General features: G+C 45.4%; 1 protein-coding gene across 6 annotated transcripts in view; it reads right to left on the bottom strand.

Annotated features, from left to right (window-relative positions):
* LOC129828027 (protocadherin-19-like) overlaps nucleotides 1–18,817 on the bottom strand; it is a 76,090-nt gene that overhangs the window by 27,788 nt on the left and 29,485 nt on the right. For 3 of the 6 annotated variants that reach the window (XM_055889431.1, XM_055889435.1, XM_055889433.1), the window contains exons 3-4: nucleotides 4,330–4,385; nucleotides 2,027–2,211 (exon numbers count right to left, since the gene is read on the bottom strand). In XM_055889431.1, coding sequence (XP_055745406.1) covers nucleotides 2,027–2,211; nucleotides 4,330–4,385 — 241 coding nt within the window. The remainder of the gene's footprint in view (nucleotides 1–2,026; nucleotides 2,212–4,329; nucleotides 4,386–18,817) is intronic. The other 3 variants (XM_055889432.1, XM_055889434.1, XM_055889436.1) reach the window with 1 other exon arrangement.

Genomic DNA, 18,817 nt, shown 5'->3' with positions numbered 1-18,817 from the left:
AAGCCTAAGACAGCGCTACATGGAGACAGGACGGACAGCTGATCGTCCTCGCAGTGGCAGACCACGTGTAACAACACCTGCACAGGATCGGTACATCCGAACATCACACTTGCGGGACAGGTACAGGATGGCAACAACAACTGCCTGAGTTACACCAGGAACCCACAATCCCTCCATCAGTGCTCAGACTGTCTGAAATAGGCTGAGAGAGGCTGGACTGAGGGCTTGTAGGCCTGTTGAAAGGCAGGTCCTCACCAGACATCACCGGCAACAACGTCGCCTGGACCAGACCGGACTGACCATAAGTGCTCTTCACTGATGTTCCCGTGGAAAAAAACATAAATCCCTCATAAATAATTTGGGTTAAAGTGTGATTGTTTCATTTTTCCTCATCTGTTAGTCCTTCATTCATTAGATTCTCTTTTTCCGAGCAAGGCTAAGAGGAGTGAGCAGGGAGCATTAAAATGGAAGACTCAGAAAATGTGCACATGTAGCTAGAGAGGCTCACTAGAGGGGTTTTGAGAAAATTGGAGGGAAAAATCACAGAGGGTTAGCATACGGCGTGTGTGTGTTTGTTTGTTTGGGGGGAGGGGTAAAGGCTAGGGTTACGGCTAAGAAGTGCCTAACACTGGACGCCACACTTCGACTTGAATTTCAACATATTTCACCAAACCTGTCCTAAATTTTCCTCTACAGCAGAAGCCAATGACCAAGGAGTAGGCGAATTCAAACCAAACAAAGACAGACTGCAACGCGAAGCCTGCTGGGTAATATGCAGATGTGGTTTTCCCTATTGACCAATGGAGTTGTTTGATTGTTTCAAATTGCTAAGATGAAAGGCCTAGTCATCAAGACTGAACAAAGCAAGGCAATTCACTAGCTTCCTGTCTCTTCAGAAAATAAAGCAATTGTTAACTGGAGTAGGAGGCAAGCCAGTGAAATGGCTGCCGTTCATTTTGAGTTCATGCACTGAATCCACTGCTCTATGCTCTCCCAAGTCTGAGCACCCGTGTGTGTTCCCTTTTGAGCTGGATAAACACCCCCATGTGCATACAATGGTAGCACACAGGTCTGTGCCAGTTTCTATCCACCTAATTCTCGGTTTCACTCATTCTTGTTCTCTCACTCTCTCTATCTCCATCTACAGGCATATCTTTAATTCTCTCTCACTTCAATTTATTTCAATTCAATTTCTTCACAGGTCGGTGCCAGTTCTACCCACTACCTTTTTCTCAAACACTCACTCTCTCCCTCCCTGTCACACTCATTCCCTCTCTCTCCCTCACCCTCCCTTTCTCTATGACCCTTCTTCACATAAGCTCCCCCTCTCCACTACTCTAAAACCATGGAACCAGGAAACACTAACATGACCACCTCCACTTCCCCTGCCAGGGAATCGGATGTCTTCTTAACCGTTGGAAGTCGGCAAGGAAACATCAACATTAATTCCTCTGCTAAATAATGCATGAGAGTGGTTACAACGCGATATGTAGATTTCAACCCACCTTTGTCAGCCATTCAAGCGCATCAGAAGTTGGCTGCCACCAAATACTACCAGACAGACATGGCTAGGCCTACAATCAGTCAATAATGTTACCAGAGCATCATATAAAGGGTAGCCTTGACAGGGAGGGATCCCTCTACATTAGCAGCCTTAGTGGAGTTAGCACCGGGACTTCAAAGGGAATGTACTAAGGTGTTATTCACAATCAACAGATCTGAGGGGCCTTATCTGAGAGTGGGCACAATGCTACCGGTAAATGTGTTCTGCTTGATGTAAACACACAAATACACACCCAGGAATAGAATTAATTCAAATTCTATACACACACACAGGCCTTATGTCTGAGGCCTTATGTAGGAGTGGGTATAATGGACTTCTAAAGCTGCTCTAGTTGGAGGTGTAAACAGCAACACACAAGCTTCGTTTTACATACACAAGATTTTACCAAGTATCTGATGGGGTATTTCAAAATCTAACACTAAGGGATGAATGATGAGTAACACAAAAAAGCTTTCCACAAACCTTTTCTCCTACCTTGGTCAGGCAGCTGGCAGACGTTGGGGGGTACGGTCATATTGAGCACGTCGTTGACAGCCGTGTCTATGTAGTGGCCTCTCTGGACGTCGTGCTCACTGTCCGTCTGGTCGCTCTCTTCGTGCCCGCTGTCCTTCAGACTATTGCCCTCCAGGTCCTTGAATGTTGATGTGCTACAGAGGGACGGAGGGAGGGAGAGGGGGATGAGAAAGGAGAGAATGTTGATTTACTGTCACATCAACTTCTATCAGATTCTCTCCTCTCTCCTTCATCACGTCTCTCCCTCGATCCATTTCTCTCCTGTGTCCGTCTCTTTTTCACTCTTTCTTTCTTAGTTCTATTTTTTTTTAAATCAAAAAAACATTTTCTTCATATTGTCTCTCTTTCACTATCTCTTCCTTGACTCTCGAACATGCGTGTCTCTCCACATCCTTCTCTCTCTCACACATTTCTCGAGACGAGGAGAGGGATAATGGGAATCTTCAGGACGACTTAACTCTGGCCTCAGCTGTCCAGAAGGACACGACTTCACGGTGTTCCACATTTTATTTCTGGAGGGAACAGAACCGTGCTACTTCTGCAGTAAATCGGAGGGTTGTGGTGGTGGAGGCACAGATTAACTCTGTTGGAGATTTTTGGGATTAAGAGGCCATTTTCAAACTCTGCTGATAGTGGAGCAAAGAGGCTGCAGGCTGTTTTAGTCTGTTTCTAAAAGGGACCATGTGGATGACGATGCACTGACTTCAAGGGCATCTCTAGGGTGAACCGTTGTGGCTATAAAGGGCCTGTCTGGATATTTACATTCTGTTTTTTTATCATTTCAATGTATGTAATTATATACCCATTGATTAATTAAGAATATCAGATGTAAATGCCTCATGAGCCCTGTCCCTCAGCTTTATAGCAAACCAAGTGTTGGGGCTGCCGTTGTGTTGTTTTTCAAATAACAGAGTGGGCCTTTAACACGTCATGCAATTACACTCTACTGTTCAACAATCAGATAATAAATCAAGCATTCCGGGAAGGAAAGGAATATAGAAAATGCTATGAGCATGTACGTATGTGCACAGATTGAATCTGTCTTGTTTGGGGCTTAAAGTCAATAGAGGCTGGCAATCAACAGCTTCATAGTGTATGCATGATTTCCGTTCATTTGATTGCCACCCCACTGGAACAAATTGTGCTATACAAACAAGACTGCTATTGAGGGAGGAGGCGAATGTATACATCAAGAACCTCACGTAGGAGAAGAGAGGAGAAAGGAGAAAAGAAAAAAATATAAGAGAAGGAAAGAGAAAGGACAAAAAGAAAAGAAACCGTAGCAACAGCAGTTCCCAGCTTTCCTTTGAGAGGCTTGCCTGGGAAAGGGGGAGAGAGGTACTGCAGTGACGGTAATACTGGCTTTACCTCTCTCTGATGTTATCAGTGTAATTGCACCTGTCCCAGACAACAGGCCCACAGGCTCCTAGGGGATAGCTTTGTAGTGTGCTGCAGAGGCCCCTCGCTTAAATGTGCTTTGTTTACATAAACATAGGGACTTTTTGGGGAGGAAAATTGCCATAATGGCTTTTCAAATAGCCGGGGACGGCCTCAAACAAAGGGAGGTTGGAATGTTCCGGAGCTGCAGGTAAAAAGTGAGAAATTATAGGCCTGGCCGCAAAAAAAAAGAAAAAATGCTGCAGGGCGTTATTAGGAGTTGTCTACACTAACCCGCCGGAACCACGAGCTCACCTTATATCCTGCTTCAGGTGGACTCAGGAATGCACCATTAGTCCCATACCTCACAAAGATAACCTTTATGCCTCACAAAGATAACCTTTATGCTCTGCTCAATGTTCTCAAAATGGGCAACTCAAATGAACTAATTAATGAATTAAGCATTGAGCTGATGTATTTTTTTTACACACTGAGATCCAATTGTGCCACGAACCTCTTGCAATATTGAAATTATGTTCCCGGCCCAAATTCTATTTGATTTCTTTAATCTTATTCATGATGTGTAAGTCGTTGTATTGCTCAACGTGTCTTGATTTTATTTTATGGGAATGGATGGAATTATTCATGATAATGTTAAAAAATGTGCTTTGAAGATACAGACTTGAAAAATGTACCTAATAGGGATCATTTTAGAGTCTAATTCCAAATTAGATTGTGAATTTGTAGTGAATACACAGAACAAACACTGGTTTTCACAACATGCACACTCATGCATTTGCAGCCCATAGCATCAGACAATTACGGATCACAACGGGTGATAGCGGAAAATATCAAATTGCCTAATCAAGACATACCTTTTGATAAGATGTGCTCGGCTGTTCACATAGCTGGAGTCGATATAATTATCCGTCTGTAACAGAAGATTGGGGGGAGGAGGGAGAAGAGGGGGAGGAAAGTAGAGCAAAAAACAGAAGAGATGCATTTAATTTCGGAGGGAACCAAAAAATGTTTCAACGGTAATTGCCTTTCAATAGAAATTTTATTTTACACAAAGTGAGCGAGCCTCAGCTTTCAAAGGACCTACACGGAGACAAGGAGAGAGAGAGGGCCGGCTAGTAACTGAGAGAACTAAGGAGAGTGCTGCAGTGAGCAGAGACACTCCTCCATCCCTCCCTCAGTCCTCTACATCCCTACATCAGACCAAAGTCATAAAAATGTGATCATTAGGGATGACAGTGCGTCATGCAGAGAGATAAAATGACGGAGAGAAGGAAGAAAAGTTTTCCCTTTTCTCCTCTCCAAATCTCTCTCTTTTCTCCTCAACCTTTTTGAGTGGATCTGAATCTATAAATACGTGTAAGAGGAGAAGAAGAAATTGAGAGCGTACCAGGGGGAATTCGTAACTTTTAGCAATTGCAGATTAAAAGCAAGCACGGAGGAATCTGCATACGATGGATCTCTGACCCGCATAGTTCAAAGGCATTGTGCATCATTCTTGGACAGGGGAGAGAAGGTCCATTGAGACGTCCCCTCGTGTCTGGTGAGCATCTACTCAGTCAAAGGCATCCTGTATTCAATGTAAAAAATAAAATCCCCCAACATTTATAGAAAGACTGTTATAGTAAGTTAGACAGGAGAGTGACAGGGGAGAGAGGGGACATTGAACAGGTAGTCCCTTGTGCCTGGCCAACATCCACTCCACACCCAGATAACATGTCAAGAGGGTATCAAAGGCCCTCTCAAAGGACTTCCCCAGTCTGCCCATGAAAACTCCATGATCCGACCCTTTCAACATACTTTGATGAAGGTGTTTTCCTGTGGGAAGAGGGAGAAAAGGACATCACTCCTCTTAAATTCCACTCTCATAGACTCATGATATGCTATCTCAGATAAAGGATAAGGGATAGGGGGATAGTCAATGGCTCACGTCCGGTGATGAAGTGTTACCTCTGACAAAAGAGTCACCCCTGTGATAAGAGGCGTTAATGCAGGCGGTGGCACGAACTCACTGATTATCAAATGAGGGACAATATTTGCCAGCTCGGTCCTGCTGTTCAGGGGAGTGGGGAGCCGTGTGCGACGGTGAGGAAGTGAGGCAGGGTGACAAAATGTAGCTTGTTTGCTGGTGATGGGGTTGGCTTTTTTGAACAGTGAAACCCTTCCTCAATACCCACCCTATTTATTCCAACCTGTGTAGGTTGAGGCAGAAACCATAATGCAAAACCACAATGTAAAAGGGAGATGGAGAGAGAGGCTTTTGATGCTTTTTATTGAGACATTCTGACTTAAACACCCTATGAAACAACCCCCCAACCCTCATTAAAAAGGCAAGAGTGTGTGAGAGAGAGGGGAACGAGAGGCAGAGGACAGGAATGAAGATGCAACACTTGCCCTTGTGTTCTTGTATGTTGATTTGCACTACACAAGAGCAAGGAGGCAGGCTGAGCCTGGTCTAAGAGCAAAATGTATTATATTTAACTAAAATCTGCGCCAGTTCAATTAGTATGATATAGTATGATTAGTATGTTAGGTTACATTATTTGACCCGTTTAGTATGACATATAAAGTATTACATTTGACTGCTTTAGTATGATATGTAAACATACCAAATGTAACATAGGACAGTGAGTTACTTTTTTGTAAGATGGCACCGGCTGATATGGAAGCTCTGCTTCTAGCTCCTAAGCAGTATTTCATTTTTTTCCGCTTTCCGTTTTACGCGAGGTAGGAACAATTTTTTTTTGCTACACCCACTTAAATTTGGACTATTTTGTGCATGTCCTTTACATGAAATCCAAAGAAAAATACATTTAAATTACAGGATAGAATGCAACAAATAGTAAAAACGCCAAGGGGGATGAATACTTTTGCAACTGGCACTGTATTACATCGGTAGGCCTAATGTAACTATATGTAACATATCTTTCTAAATGAAGTGGTGTGGATTTTGGTCAAATATAATTCAGTTTTGCTTTGAGACCAGGTCGATGCGGACTTGATGCGGCCTTCCAGAGTAGTGTTAACCTCTGGCAAATAGCACCCTGCTATGGTCTTTGAAACAATGGAACAACATTTTAAAACAGTGAAATGCTTACTTACGGGTACTTTTTCAACTATGCAGAGTTAAAGGTATAGTTAAAGTGACTAGGCAACAGGATAGGTAATAGACAGTAGCAGCAGAGGGTAGCCATTTGATTTGCTATTTAGCACTCTTATGGCTTGGGGGTAGAAGCTGTTTAGGGTCCTGTTGGTTTCAGAATTGGTGCACTGGTACTGCTTGCTGTGCGGTAGCAGAGAGAACACTCAATGGCTTGGGTGGCAAAAAGTCTTTGGTAATTTTTTCTGCCTTCCTAGCCTGGTTTAGAGGTCCTGGATGACAAGGAGCTTGGGCCCAGCGATGTACTGGGTCGTACTCATCACCCTCTGTAGCGCCTTGTTGTCGGGTGCCTTGCAGTTGCTGTACCAAGCGTTGATGCAGCCAATCAAGAATTCTCCATGGTGCAGCTGTCAAACTTTTTAAGGATCTGAGGGGCCATGCCTCTCTTGAGGGAGAAGCGGTGCTGTCGTGCCCTCTTCACAACTGTGTGGGTGTGTGGAACATGTTATTAATTCCTTGGTGATGTGAACACCGAAGAACTTGAAACTCTCGACCCACTCCACTACAGCCCCAGGGATGTGGATTGGGGCATGCTCGCCACTCCGTTTCCTGTAGTCCACGATTAGCTTCTTTATCTGGTTGTTGTTGAGGGAGATGTTGTACTGTTGTGTCGTCGGCAAACTTGATGATGGTATTGGAGTCTTGCGCGGTAGTCATGGGTAAACAGGGTGTATAGGAGGGGACTAAGCACACACCCCTGAGGGGCCCCTGTGTTGATGGACAGCGTGGCAGATGTGTTGTTGCCTACCCTCACGCCTGGAGGCGGCACATCAGGAAGTCCAGGATTCAGGACTTCCTGATGGGCTGCACCCAGGCGGTGAGAGTAGCCAACAACACATTTGCTATGCTGACCATCAACACAGGGGCCCCTCATCCGTGTGTGCTTACTGTTTATTAATGCTAGGGAAATGCATGTCTGTGTTTGTTTTACTCTTTAGTAGCCCTGCCATTTTCTCTCCTAGCTTCAAGGACAAACGCAATGCGTTCAACAATATAATAATGTCATCAGCGCTAGCATTGTTCCCTGAGGAACTTGCAAGCCGAAACTCACCAGCTTTAGCAATGTACTGTACTATAGGTTAAAGAAGTAGTACGTATTTTTGAAATATCACGTTCCCCCCAACAACTTACATACTAATATATCAGCTATACTGCAATGGTTAAATGTCAAAATGTTGACACATTGTGGTTGAAATATCGTGTTCCCCCAGCAATATAAGTCAGTTGTTATTGTGGTTGAAATATGTTGTTTCCTCCACCCCCTCTCTCCAGTAGACTAGGCCCGCCAAAATACCTCAATCACTGACCAAATAAGGCCATTGTTTTGTCGTCTCACCTCCACACCGGCTAATTACATCCGTGACAAGATAATATTGTAATTAGCGAAGGCGGCGGGGCAGGCGGCCTCCTGATTGCACCGTCATCTCACAAATTTCAATCTTAACTCATTGTTATCAAGGAGATCATTTGTAAAGATCATCATTTAAAAGCTATTTTAATTAACATTTTATTAGCCGCCCTTAACTCATCTGTAATTATTGTTGATAGTTATTTTGTGGTTGGATGTGTATACAATGTACATAGACATATATTGTATCGTGTTTTTTTGGGGGTGGAGCGTGCCACCTGTGCTCCACTTTGGTCCCAGTGAGCACTCATTATAATGCCTGGATCACAGAAATATAATTCATTTATTATATTTCTATGGCCAGGATTTCCATCTAGCCCGGGCATTCAGTGAGCGGCTAATGAATGTGCATGGCGGGAGTAACAAGGGGAAAACTTAGTATACATTTCCTGATGAATCTCACTTTGGCTCAAGCCCTGTAATTGGTTTGGAATAGTAAGCTCAGCGTTGAGTGTAGTCAGTCACCCTGGGAGTAGCGATGGTGGGAGGGATGATGCTTAAGCACTATAGTGCTTTAGTAGTCTACACACTGGGCTACGTCATCAGGACTGCATTTCCCCAAATGCACTGCTCCGTATTCACCACAGGTCATCCTATTGTAATCCCTTAAAGATACCCTAATGCCCCCTTATATTCATCTAGGTTTTCTGCCCTTATAATGATTTGACCTGCCATTCAACTGTACAGTAGAGTAGCTTCAATGGACATGTGTTCCGCCAAGGGACTCTAGTCATCAGTAAAATCAGAGCAGCAATAAAGTGAGCACATTTTCTCTATTATCACATAGTCAATGGCAATGAGCAAACACAAATCAGAAAAGGGCACAAACTTGCCTATTGCGTTCATGAGGAGGCATTCTGGAGAGGGCTTTTCTGAGGGAGAATACGGCCAGATAAATTAGCAGGGCGGCTTCCTGTAAAGAAATGCCCTCCGCCCTCCGCCTTTATCTATCTGACCAACTTTAAAAAGCGGAGGAGGAAATGTCGATATTTCTTGCGCTGAGATCGAGTTTCAGGCCGATGGAGGACGAGGAGAGACTTTCTTAACTATCGCTAGGCCACCGCAAATGGCTACTTAATCAAGTTGGACAATGTGTTGTTGTGATCTGAGTGGCCCCAGTTTGACAGCCAGAGTCACTCTATCCCTATAATTATTGTTCCGTTTCATCTGGAGAAGAGGAGGAGAGGAGAGGAGGGTTAAAGCATTTACGGGAGTATAAAAGACGATGGGTTGAATGAAAGTGGTGAACGAGGGAGGGTAACAAGGGAGGGGAGAGATAGGTGAGACTTCTCTTTCTACTCACCCTCTAGCCCCAGCCTTAAGGCCTCCCCTTTCCCCTTCTCTCTTCCTCCCTCTTTTTCTCCCATGAAATTGGCACTAGTGGGATCCTCCTCGGTGACATTCTTTCTGCCACAGCAGAGAGAGGAAAAGCAATCTCCTCGCTTAGTCTCTGCCATGAGATTTGATTTACCTTCCTACCTAGCGTGACAATAGGTATTCATTGTATATGGGAGTGGAGAGGGGCACCCAGTGTGTGATTGTTTGTGTGTGTGTAGGAGAGGACGGGTTGGGAGCAGACACAAGCACCAGGCAAGTTCTGGAGTTGTCGGGGAAATAGAATAAAAAAAAATAGAGGAAGAATCTTGACACAACGGCACAATTTTGCTTTCTTAAAAAAAAAATCTCCGCCGAGGCCCGATATATCAACCAATACAATTCAACTTGCAATTACAGAGGAGGGATGCAAAAAAATAGCAAATGACTAACGCTTAAAACTCAAATGATTAATTATCGAAAATAAGGTCTGGAAAGAGGAACGCTCAATGCCCGTTGTTGATGCAGGCCTCTAATCGTGTCAAGTTGTTCTGCAGAAACACTCAGCTGAGGCTGCATCAATTAAGTGAGCCACAAAGCCTCTGGCTACACCATTCCCTCTGTAATCTACAAAATATGAAAATAGTCCACAATATCATCAACATCGTAAAAAAAACACAAAGTCCCACGATTAAAACAGACTGAATTTTCATGCCTGATTTGGTCTTTCACACTCTGTTTGCAGTCTTGAAGTCATCTTATAGCTGGGCTTACTCATACGGTCCCTTGACTCCTGGGAAGGAAATGTTACCCATAATGAGCCATGTTGTTTCTATACTCTTCCCCAGGAAGGGGTCAGATAGTTGGGCTCAGTGAGCGAGAGGGAGGGGGGCAGGAGGAGAGCTTAGTGTCTGAAGAAGCAGCTGTTTACACACGTATGTATTCCTCCTTGTATAATGTTTCAGTGAAGCTGCAGAGGCGATGCTGTGTGTGTGTGTGTGTGTGTGTGTGTGTGTGTGTGTGTGTGTGTGTGTGTGTGTGTGTGTGTGTGTCCTATCATCGCACACCCCGCTCTTGCACATTCCGATCGCGAGTAGAAACGCTCACCCATAAGCCTCTCACACTCTCTCTGTCACGCACATCTTTCTCTCTTTCCAAAAAATGCTGCTCTGACAAACTCTGATTTGCACGCCTGTGCTGGTGCCCCTGCCACAACTGCTACTGCTAACTTCGGCCGCCACACCAGACCTGCCACTGTATAACCCGCTTCGCGCTGTGTGGCTCTACCCATGACAGCACACCAGATCAGCACAGTACCTGCTAGCATTGGGATTTATGCAGCATTTACCAACGGGAGAGGGTAGAAATGCTCAGCTAGCCTGTATGGGGTTGACAATATCCCCACATTCACCACTCTCCTCCTATTTCCCAACACACACACCTATAGAATGTCCTATAGATCCTCTACATCTGCTAGATTATAGATGTCCCTTTTCCCAGCCAGGAGGCTCAACGAGTAAACAGGGGTGAAAAAGCGCCTAAGGTACCACACAATGGAACTAGTAGATGAGACTGCACATTCCATTTCTGTAGCCCTCCTCATGATGAATACGAGGGAGTACCATTTAATATCAATCGGCACCCTACAAACTCTAATTACGGCAGATCCATCGTCACAAGTGGGCACGTGTAATGTTCTCGGCATCATTTCACTTCATCACCTGTCATTTCAGCCCCCAAACTCAATTTGCCCCAATTTGGAATCAAACTTATTACGAAAGTGAGTGACTTTTTGCGAGTAGTGAATGTAGTAACGGCTTTCTGAAAGCAGAACTAAGAAATGCATTTTCCCCATTCTTAGTGTCTGCAGGCACTGTGGTTGTGCTACTATGTTCACAAACGGCACTCTATTCCCTACATAGTGCACTACATTTGACCTGGGCCCATAGGGCTCTGGCCATAAGTTATGTACCATGCAGGGTATAGGTTGCCATTTGGGACACAATCACAGAAACATTAATAGCAGACAGAGTGAATCAAACGCTATCACACGACTGCCCTTGACCACGTGTTGGTGTCGTCGGCACTGTTTGAGCCCGTCTAAACAACCCGTCCGCCGAGGGAGGAAACACAAATGTCAACACAATGCTCCTACTTCCTGATTCCAGTCTATCTCTCGTTCAGTCTCTTTTCTCTCGGCCTTCCCGTGTGAAACGGAAATAGTTGCCCATTCTGTTCATAAACAATTGCCATCTGCTTGTTTTAATAAACGGAGGAAAAGAAAACGGTGTGTGGATACTTTTTGAGTACCTTTTTCCTGCCTTGGCACCTGTAGTTACAAAGAGCGAGAGAGGAGGCGGCTCTCATGCCCTTGAGTTTTGAACCAGCAATAATGTAATAGCCTCCGTAGCCAATCCCAGGATATAACATCCCAGTCAGGCCTTATAGGCATCGTCTCCTTCGGCTCCATTTGTGTGCGAGTGAGAGGAGATGTGACTAATTATACATTAACAGCATTCATAATTCATGAGGTCGTCAAACGTTAACGCTACTCTCCCTCCTTTTTCCGTGTGATTAAAATATTTTAAATAATAGGCCCACGTCCAGATGTCTGTTGCTGCATTCTGGAGGACGGGGCTGAGAGGGTTGGTTTTAGCCCGGGTCTTGTTGTTGTTGTCTTACTAGAGAGAAGCATTGTTCTAGCCCACCGCACCCCCTGTTTCTAAGTGTCAGTCAGAGAGAGTCGGAGAGGAGCGGAATAGCACCTGTGTTGTGCTTTGTCAGTGTATCTACCTTTGTGGTAAAATGCAAATGAGACAGAGACAATGTATCCACTGAGAGTAGCAGGCTATCAGTGTAACATCCCGCTCAGTAGATTCACGCCACTGACATAGAGAGAAGGGAGTATGGGGAACTGTGGTCACATCTCACAACTGTGTGTGTCGTGTGTGTCATGACGATATGTGTGTGCCTGTTTGTGTATGTCGGTGTGTATGTCGCGTTTTTTTTTAAAGCTATCTATCTGCCCGTCTGCTTTGAGTGAAATCCTGAAGGAATGCGTCAAGATTAAGATTTGGGGTTTTACAAACTTAAAAGGGGAGGGAGAAACTCTTGGCTATCACATACTAGCTTTTTCAAAGGGATAAATAGGCTTACTTTTCTCTTAAGCCTGCGAAACCTGATCAAACCCACATGGCAGGAACTTCCCCTGAGGCAGTCCCAGGGGATTTTCCTTAATTTGGATGTCAGGATAAAAAAAGAAGAAGAAAAAGATACTTTTCACACCCTCATCCCGAACTGGGAAAGTCTGCTGGATGTCAACTGGGACAGGTGGCCATTTGCGTCGAAATTCCCTGAACAGGCACTGGAATTCCAGAATGATCATTCAAAGGAAGTCGGAACATCTAATCAGAATGACGAACCCACGCAGATTTCCTCAGTTTTTCATTCTTCCGGTGGTAGGCGTGAAACTGGTGTGGTTACTTACCAATTTAGCTAACCTAGTGAGGATTTCGGCGGGCTTCATCTCAATCGTGGATTTTCTCTGTTCACCAGTGTAAAAGGGGAGAGGGGAGACTGTAATTTAATGTTCTTATCTTTCCCACCGCTCCTGGTGAACATTACGTCCCTGTCACTAATCCCAAGTCTCCAATAGGAGCCCCTTTGCAGTATCTCCCACATTCTTAGGTCTAATAATCCTACATACTTAAAAGTGGCACTGGAAGTAGGCTGAGCTTTCATGATTAACACAGTGAGAAGACATTCAAACTGTGCTCATTTACACTCTAATGTAAATATACAGTAGAGTAGAAAAATACCTATTGTAGGATACAGTTGTACTAATACAGAATACTACCGTAAAACTTCAATGAAACGCCAAGTGTCAAATATAATTATGAAAAATATATAAAAATAGCCTCTTGTCCATTTAAATAGCCATGCAACAGCACATATAGTAAGGTTATTTATACAGGTTTTTCTCATTGAGATAACATCTCTTTTCCAAGAGAGACCTGGTCCATTAGCAGCAGGGGGAACAACGTTTCAGACAAAACAACTTACATACACTAACACAACATTAAACAAAACTATAAACACACATACAGGACAACAAAACATTTTACGTTAAAAAAAAACCCAGAACGTCTGGACTAAAAACAGCTGTTCTAAAAACAATTACACTTTTATATGATATATACATCAATCAAGTGTTTAAACTCCACTGGATCATCAAATTTTAAAATGTTCAGGAGAGAATTCCAGGACCACGGAGCTAAGTAACTAAAACTATTTATACCATGACCTGTTCTAATTTTTTGGTACTGTTAGAAGCAAATGAGAATGGGACCGTAATTGATATTTATTTACTGACCTGACTAAAAATGAACAGAGATAAAATGGCATTTTACCCAATATGGCCTTATAAATCAGTGTATACCAGTGTTTAAGCCTACGCAAGGTCAATGACGACCAGCCAACAGCGCTGTAGAGATCACGATGATGTGTTAGACGTTTCTGATTTGTAATGAACCTGAGGGCTGCAAGATACACTGAATCAAGTGCTCTCAGGGTAGTGGTTGAGGCCTGCATATATATAACATCACTATTTCATCAAATAAACATCGGGACTAAATTAAATGTTTATGAGGTTAGCATGAATCATTTACAAGTTTCATTGTTTGATTTGTTACATGAAATAATTCAGTAATGACTAAAAAAATATATGTTAATCACCACTTTTTATCACCTGTAAGAAACTGCTAGCCATTGGCTGCTAACAGCTGAGAACTGCTGGCTAACTGGCAAGAATGAAAACAGCCAACAACTTCGTAAGTACAGACCCTGTAACGCTCGTCGGAAGGATGAGACCAAGGTGCAGCGTGATACGTGTTCATGCTTCTTTATTAAATACGAACACCAAACAAAACAAAAGAGAACAACGAACGACACGTTTCATAGGCTACGCAGAGCTAACAAAAAACAACATCCCACAACCTAAAGTGGCAAAACAGGCTGCCTAAGTATGATACAGAGACAACGATAGACAGCTGTCCCTGATTGAGAACCATACGCGGCCAAAACATAGAATCACAAATCATAGAAATAAAGAACATAGAATGCCTACCCCAAATCACACCCTGACCAAACCAAATAGAGACATAAAAAGGCTCCCTAAGGTCAGGGCGTGACAAACGCCCCCCCTAAAGGTGCGGACTCCGGACGCAAAACCTGAACCTATAGGGGAGGGTCTGGGTGGGCATCTATCCGCGTTGGCGGCTCTGGTGCGGGACGTAGACACCGCTCCACCTCTGGCTCACCACACTTTTGCGGCGCCTCTGGTGCGGGGACCCGAGGCTCCGTGCCATGGATCATCACTGGAGGCTTCGTGCCATGGATCATCACTGGAGGCTTTGTGCCATGGATCATCACTGGAGGCTTCGTGCCTTGGATCATCACTGGAGGCTTCGTGCCTTGGATCATCACTGGAGGCTTCGTGCCATGGATCATCACTGGAGGCTTCGTGCCATGGATCATCACTGGAGGCTTCGTGCTATGGATCATCACTGGAGGCTTCGTGCCATGGATCATCACTGGACCGTGGAGACGCACTGGAGGTCTGGAGAGCAGAGCTGGCACAACCCGTCCTGGCTGGATGCTCACCCTAGCCCGGCAACTGCGGGGCGTTGGCACAGGACGTACTGGGCTGTGAGTGAGCGCCGGAGACACTGTGCGTAGAGACGGTGCAGGATATACTGGGCCGAGGAGGCGCACTGGAGGTCTGGAGAGCAGAGCTGGCACAACCCGTGCTGGCTGGATGCTCACCCTAGCCCGGCAACTGCGGGGTGCTGGCACAGGATGTACTGGGCTGTGGACACGCACCGGGGACACAGTGCGCAGAGCCGGCGCAGGATATCCTGGACCGAAGAGACGCACTGGAGGCCAGATGCGCTGAGTCGGCACCATCCGTCCTGGCTGGATGCCCACTCTAGCCCGGCCGATGCGCGGAGCTGGAATATAGCGCACCGGGCTATGAGTGCGCACTGGAGACACACTGCGCAGAGCCACATAACATGGGGCCTGACTAGTCACACTGTCTCCGCGGTAAGCACAAGGAGTTGGCTCAGGTCTCCAACCTGACTCAGCCAATCTCCTCGTGTGCCCCCCAAATGTTTTTTCTCTGGCTTCCGTGCTAGCCGTGTCCCCTCGTAACGCTGGGCCCCCTTTCTAGCTGCCTCCGCCTTCCTAGCTGCTTCCACCTGTTCCCATTGGAGGCAATCCTTCCCCGCCAGGATCTCCTCCCATGTCCAAGATCCTTTGCCGTCCAGGATGTCCTCCCATGTCCAGTCCTCCTTACCACGCTGCTTGGTCCGTTTGTGGTAGTATGTTCTGTAACGCTCATCGGAAGGATGAGACCAAGGTGCAGCTTGGTACTTGTTCATGCTTCTTTATTAAATACGAACACCAGACAAAACAAAAAAAGAATAACGAAAGTCACGTTTCATAGGCTACACAGAGCTAACAAAAAACAACATCCCACAACCTAAAGTGGCAAAACAGGCTGCCTAAGTATGATTAAGAGACAACGATAGACAGCTGTCCCTGATTGAGAACCATACCCGGCCAACACATAGAATCACAAATCATAGAAATAAAGAACATAGAATGACAACCCCAAATCACACCCTGACCAAACCAAGTAGAAACATAAAAAGGCTCTCTAAGATCAGGATGTGACAGACCCCTATAAATCGTCAGATTGCCCTCTAGTGGTGGAAGTAAGAACTGCTGAAAATGCACAGTCGAAGAGGAGAATAATTATTCTGCCAAGGAAAAGTTTATAAATGTGAGACAGTTTGTAAATTAAATGAAGAAATTGATAAAAATGCTGGAAGTGAATGCTGGAATTAAACAATTAACTACGCAAATGAGCAAAAGCTGTGTGCATTAAGAAAATAGTTGCCTGTCTCTAATAAGTGCCTGTTGTGTTCAGTGATTTAGGTTTCACGGTAAGTACAGTATAGTAATACGATTCACAGTACAGCTGTGCCACAGGATTGCAAACGATCCAAAAATTGAATGTGTACATTATTTAATTATAGGATAAATACTTCCCTATGACATAACATTCGACGTCTCCGGGTCCTATCTGGCGTAGGGAGAGCTATCAATCCAAGACAGTGAACATTGTTGTGATCGCTTGACACAACAAAGTGAAGTAATGAAATGGTTCATCGGGGGGCTATACCCCCCCCCCAAAAAAAAATATCTAGCAGGCAGGCGACTGCTATGTTCAGTTGTCTCTTCAGATTCCACCCCCCACCCCTCCCCTCCCCCTCCATCTCTCTCACTTGCTCTCCCGTCCTCGTCAGACTGACAAGGTATCTTTCCAGACATTTTTGTTGGATTAAAAGCCAATTCATGCTTGATCCGAAAATGTGGTCTGAAGCACCGTATGGATGGTTCCACGCAATTGCGGAGCCTCCGGAGGCACACAGAGGCCAAACTGAGCTCTGTACCGCATCGTCGAAAGTCTCTAATTTTTTTTAAACAATGCGGTAGGTGATGGTGGGAGGTTCTGTATCAACACAAACAACTTCCTTCACAACGGCTCTTCGCTGCTCTGCGAAGCGCAAAAAGTATGTTTGCTCAGACTTCTGTCGGAGGCTGCATCACGGGAAATGATGTATGGCAGACGTCGGATTGACCATGCAGCGCCTTTAAGATTTGCGGCAGCTCATTACAGACTGGGGCTCGGCGAGCGGATGCACTCACTCTGAGATGGATTGAGTGGGTCTCGTTATTGACATACGTTAATCTGACACTTGCTGAACGATGAGTCACACACACACTGGCTAAGGGAGTAACAGTCCACATACAAACACACTCTCTCTGCCTCTAGAGGTTGCGGCTGATTTGGATACAGGAGGAAGTTCATCAGTGCTTATTAATCCTTCTAGCCCTGAATACTCACTTAAACAAACCACATTTACACAATGGGCTTGGGCTGGCCACTCTGACAGGAGGGGTGGTGGGGTTGGACTTGATCTAAGGCATGTGTGCAGGTGCTAAGAGCTTCACACACACGTCTACACCTACAGTACACAGTTCCCATTCACTCACTCACTCCCATTCCAAAGAAAACACACACACACACACTAGCTGTACCACACCACTACGGATGCTCTTTCGTGTCACAGAAGTGAAAGCCAATATATGTGCTCAAAGCACTGGGTGAATGGTGGATATGATAGGGCAGGCTCACTAACTGGTGAAACATAGATGGGGAGGAGGGGGGGGGGGGGGGTTAATAGACAGATGGGCATGTATCGGTGGCTGCTAACCACAGCAAGGCTGCTCCAATCACGGCTCCCATCCAGTAATGGAAGGCCCTAGTTAGCTTTGAGTCCCCCTGTTGCCGACGGGGCACATCCGGTCCTAATTTCTTGTATTGGTCTTTCTAGGCAGCTGTCAGCTAGCGGTGGGATTGATGGGAGCCACGTTACCACCTCAAGCACGTCACACATATGTACAGCCAGGAGTAGCAGCTTGGTCAACAGGGGCCATCGGGTCATCATAGTCATACCAACAACATTCTATCTCTCACAACTCGACGGTGAATGTAGTTCACACTGTCATGTTTGTTTTAGTTCAACCACCTTATTTCAATAAGCAAATGTCATTTTTTCCCCCCGGGGAAGCTAATGAATGTAAGTGATAGAATAGAGGAGTCTGCCAATGTTGCCCAATAACATGGCTATAGGAGTGCAAATATATACATAGGAGCATGCGTGCACTTCGAGAGAAACATACACACACATAGAAGAACACACATACACAACCAACACACACACTCTCAGTGGTGGGGTGGGGGTTCAGCAGGGGCCTGCTGTCATCTCCAGTCAGGGAGCGGTGAGCAGCGGAGCAGCTTGAGAGCGCGGCCAGGGCCGAGAGCGGGCCAGATGCAGCGGGTTTGACCCACTAATTCAAGGGGGGGGGTAGGGGGGGGGATTTCAAACCGCTGATACACACAGGGATTAGTCTAGCCTGCACTGTCTTGATTTAATTTGTACTAGGCCCTGTCTTTTGGGGGCAAACAGGTTTTTACAGAGAGAGAGGAAAGCCAGGGCCACTGATAAACAACAACAGAAGGCCCGTCTCTCCGGTGCTCCCAAACCCCGTGTCTCCATGCTGCAGGGAGGCAGGAGTCACCAGGACACGGTGTGCTGATGCCCCTGGCATGCCTGATAGCATCTTGTTTACGGCTTGAATAGGCCTGCTGCCTGTGCTTTGACATAATGAAATCGCTCGCCCGCCTTTAATACACACCTTGACTTCCTTGAAATGAAAAGCTCAAACCCTTTTGTTCTGCCGGTGTAAACAACTTGTCGTAATTGTTGTTGACTTATCAGCTGAGCTGTCTGTGTGTGTGTGAAATTGCGCGTGTGTGCGTTTGTGCGCACTT

This window comes from Salvelinus fontinalis, chromosome 29, assembly GCF_029448725.1.
Source record: "Salvelinus fontinalis isolate EN_2023a chromosome 29, ASM2944872v1, whole genome shotgun sequence".
Lineage (NCBI taxonomy): Eukaryota > Metazoa > Chordata > Actinopteri > Salmoniformes > Salmonidae > Salvelinus > Salvelinus fontinalis.
The sequence above is the reverse complement of the archived record's forward strand: the minus strand, read 5'-3'. Positions and strand labels throughout refer to the sequence as shown.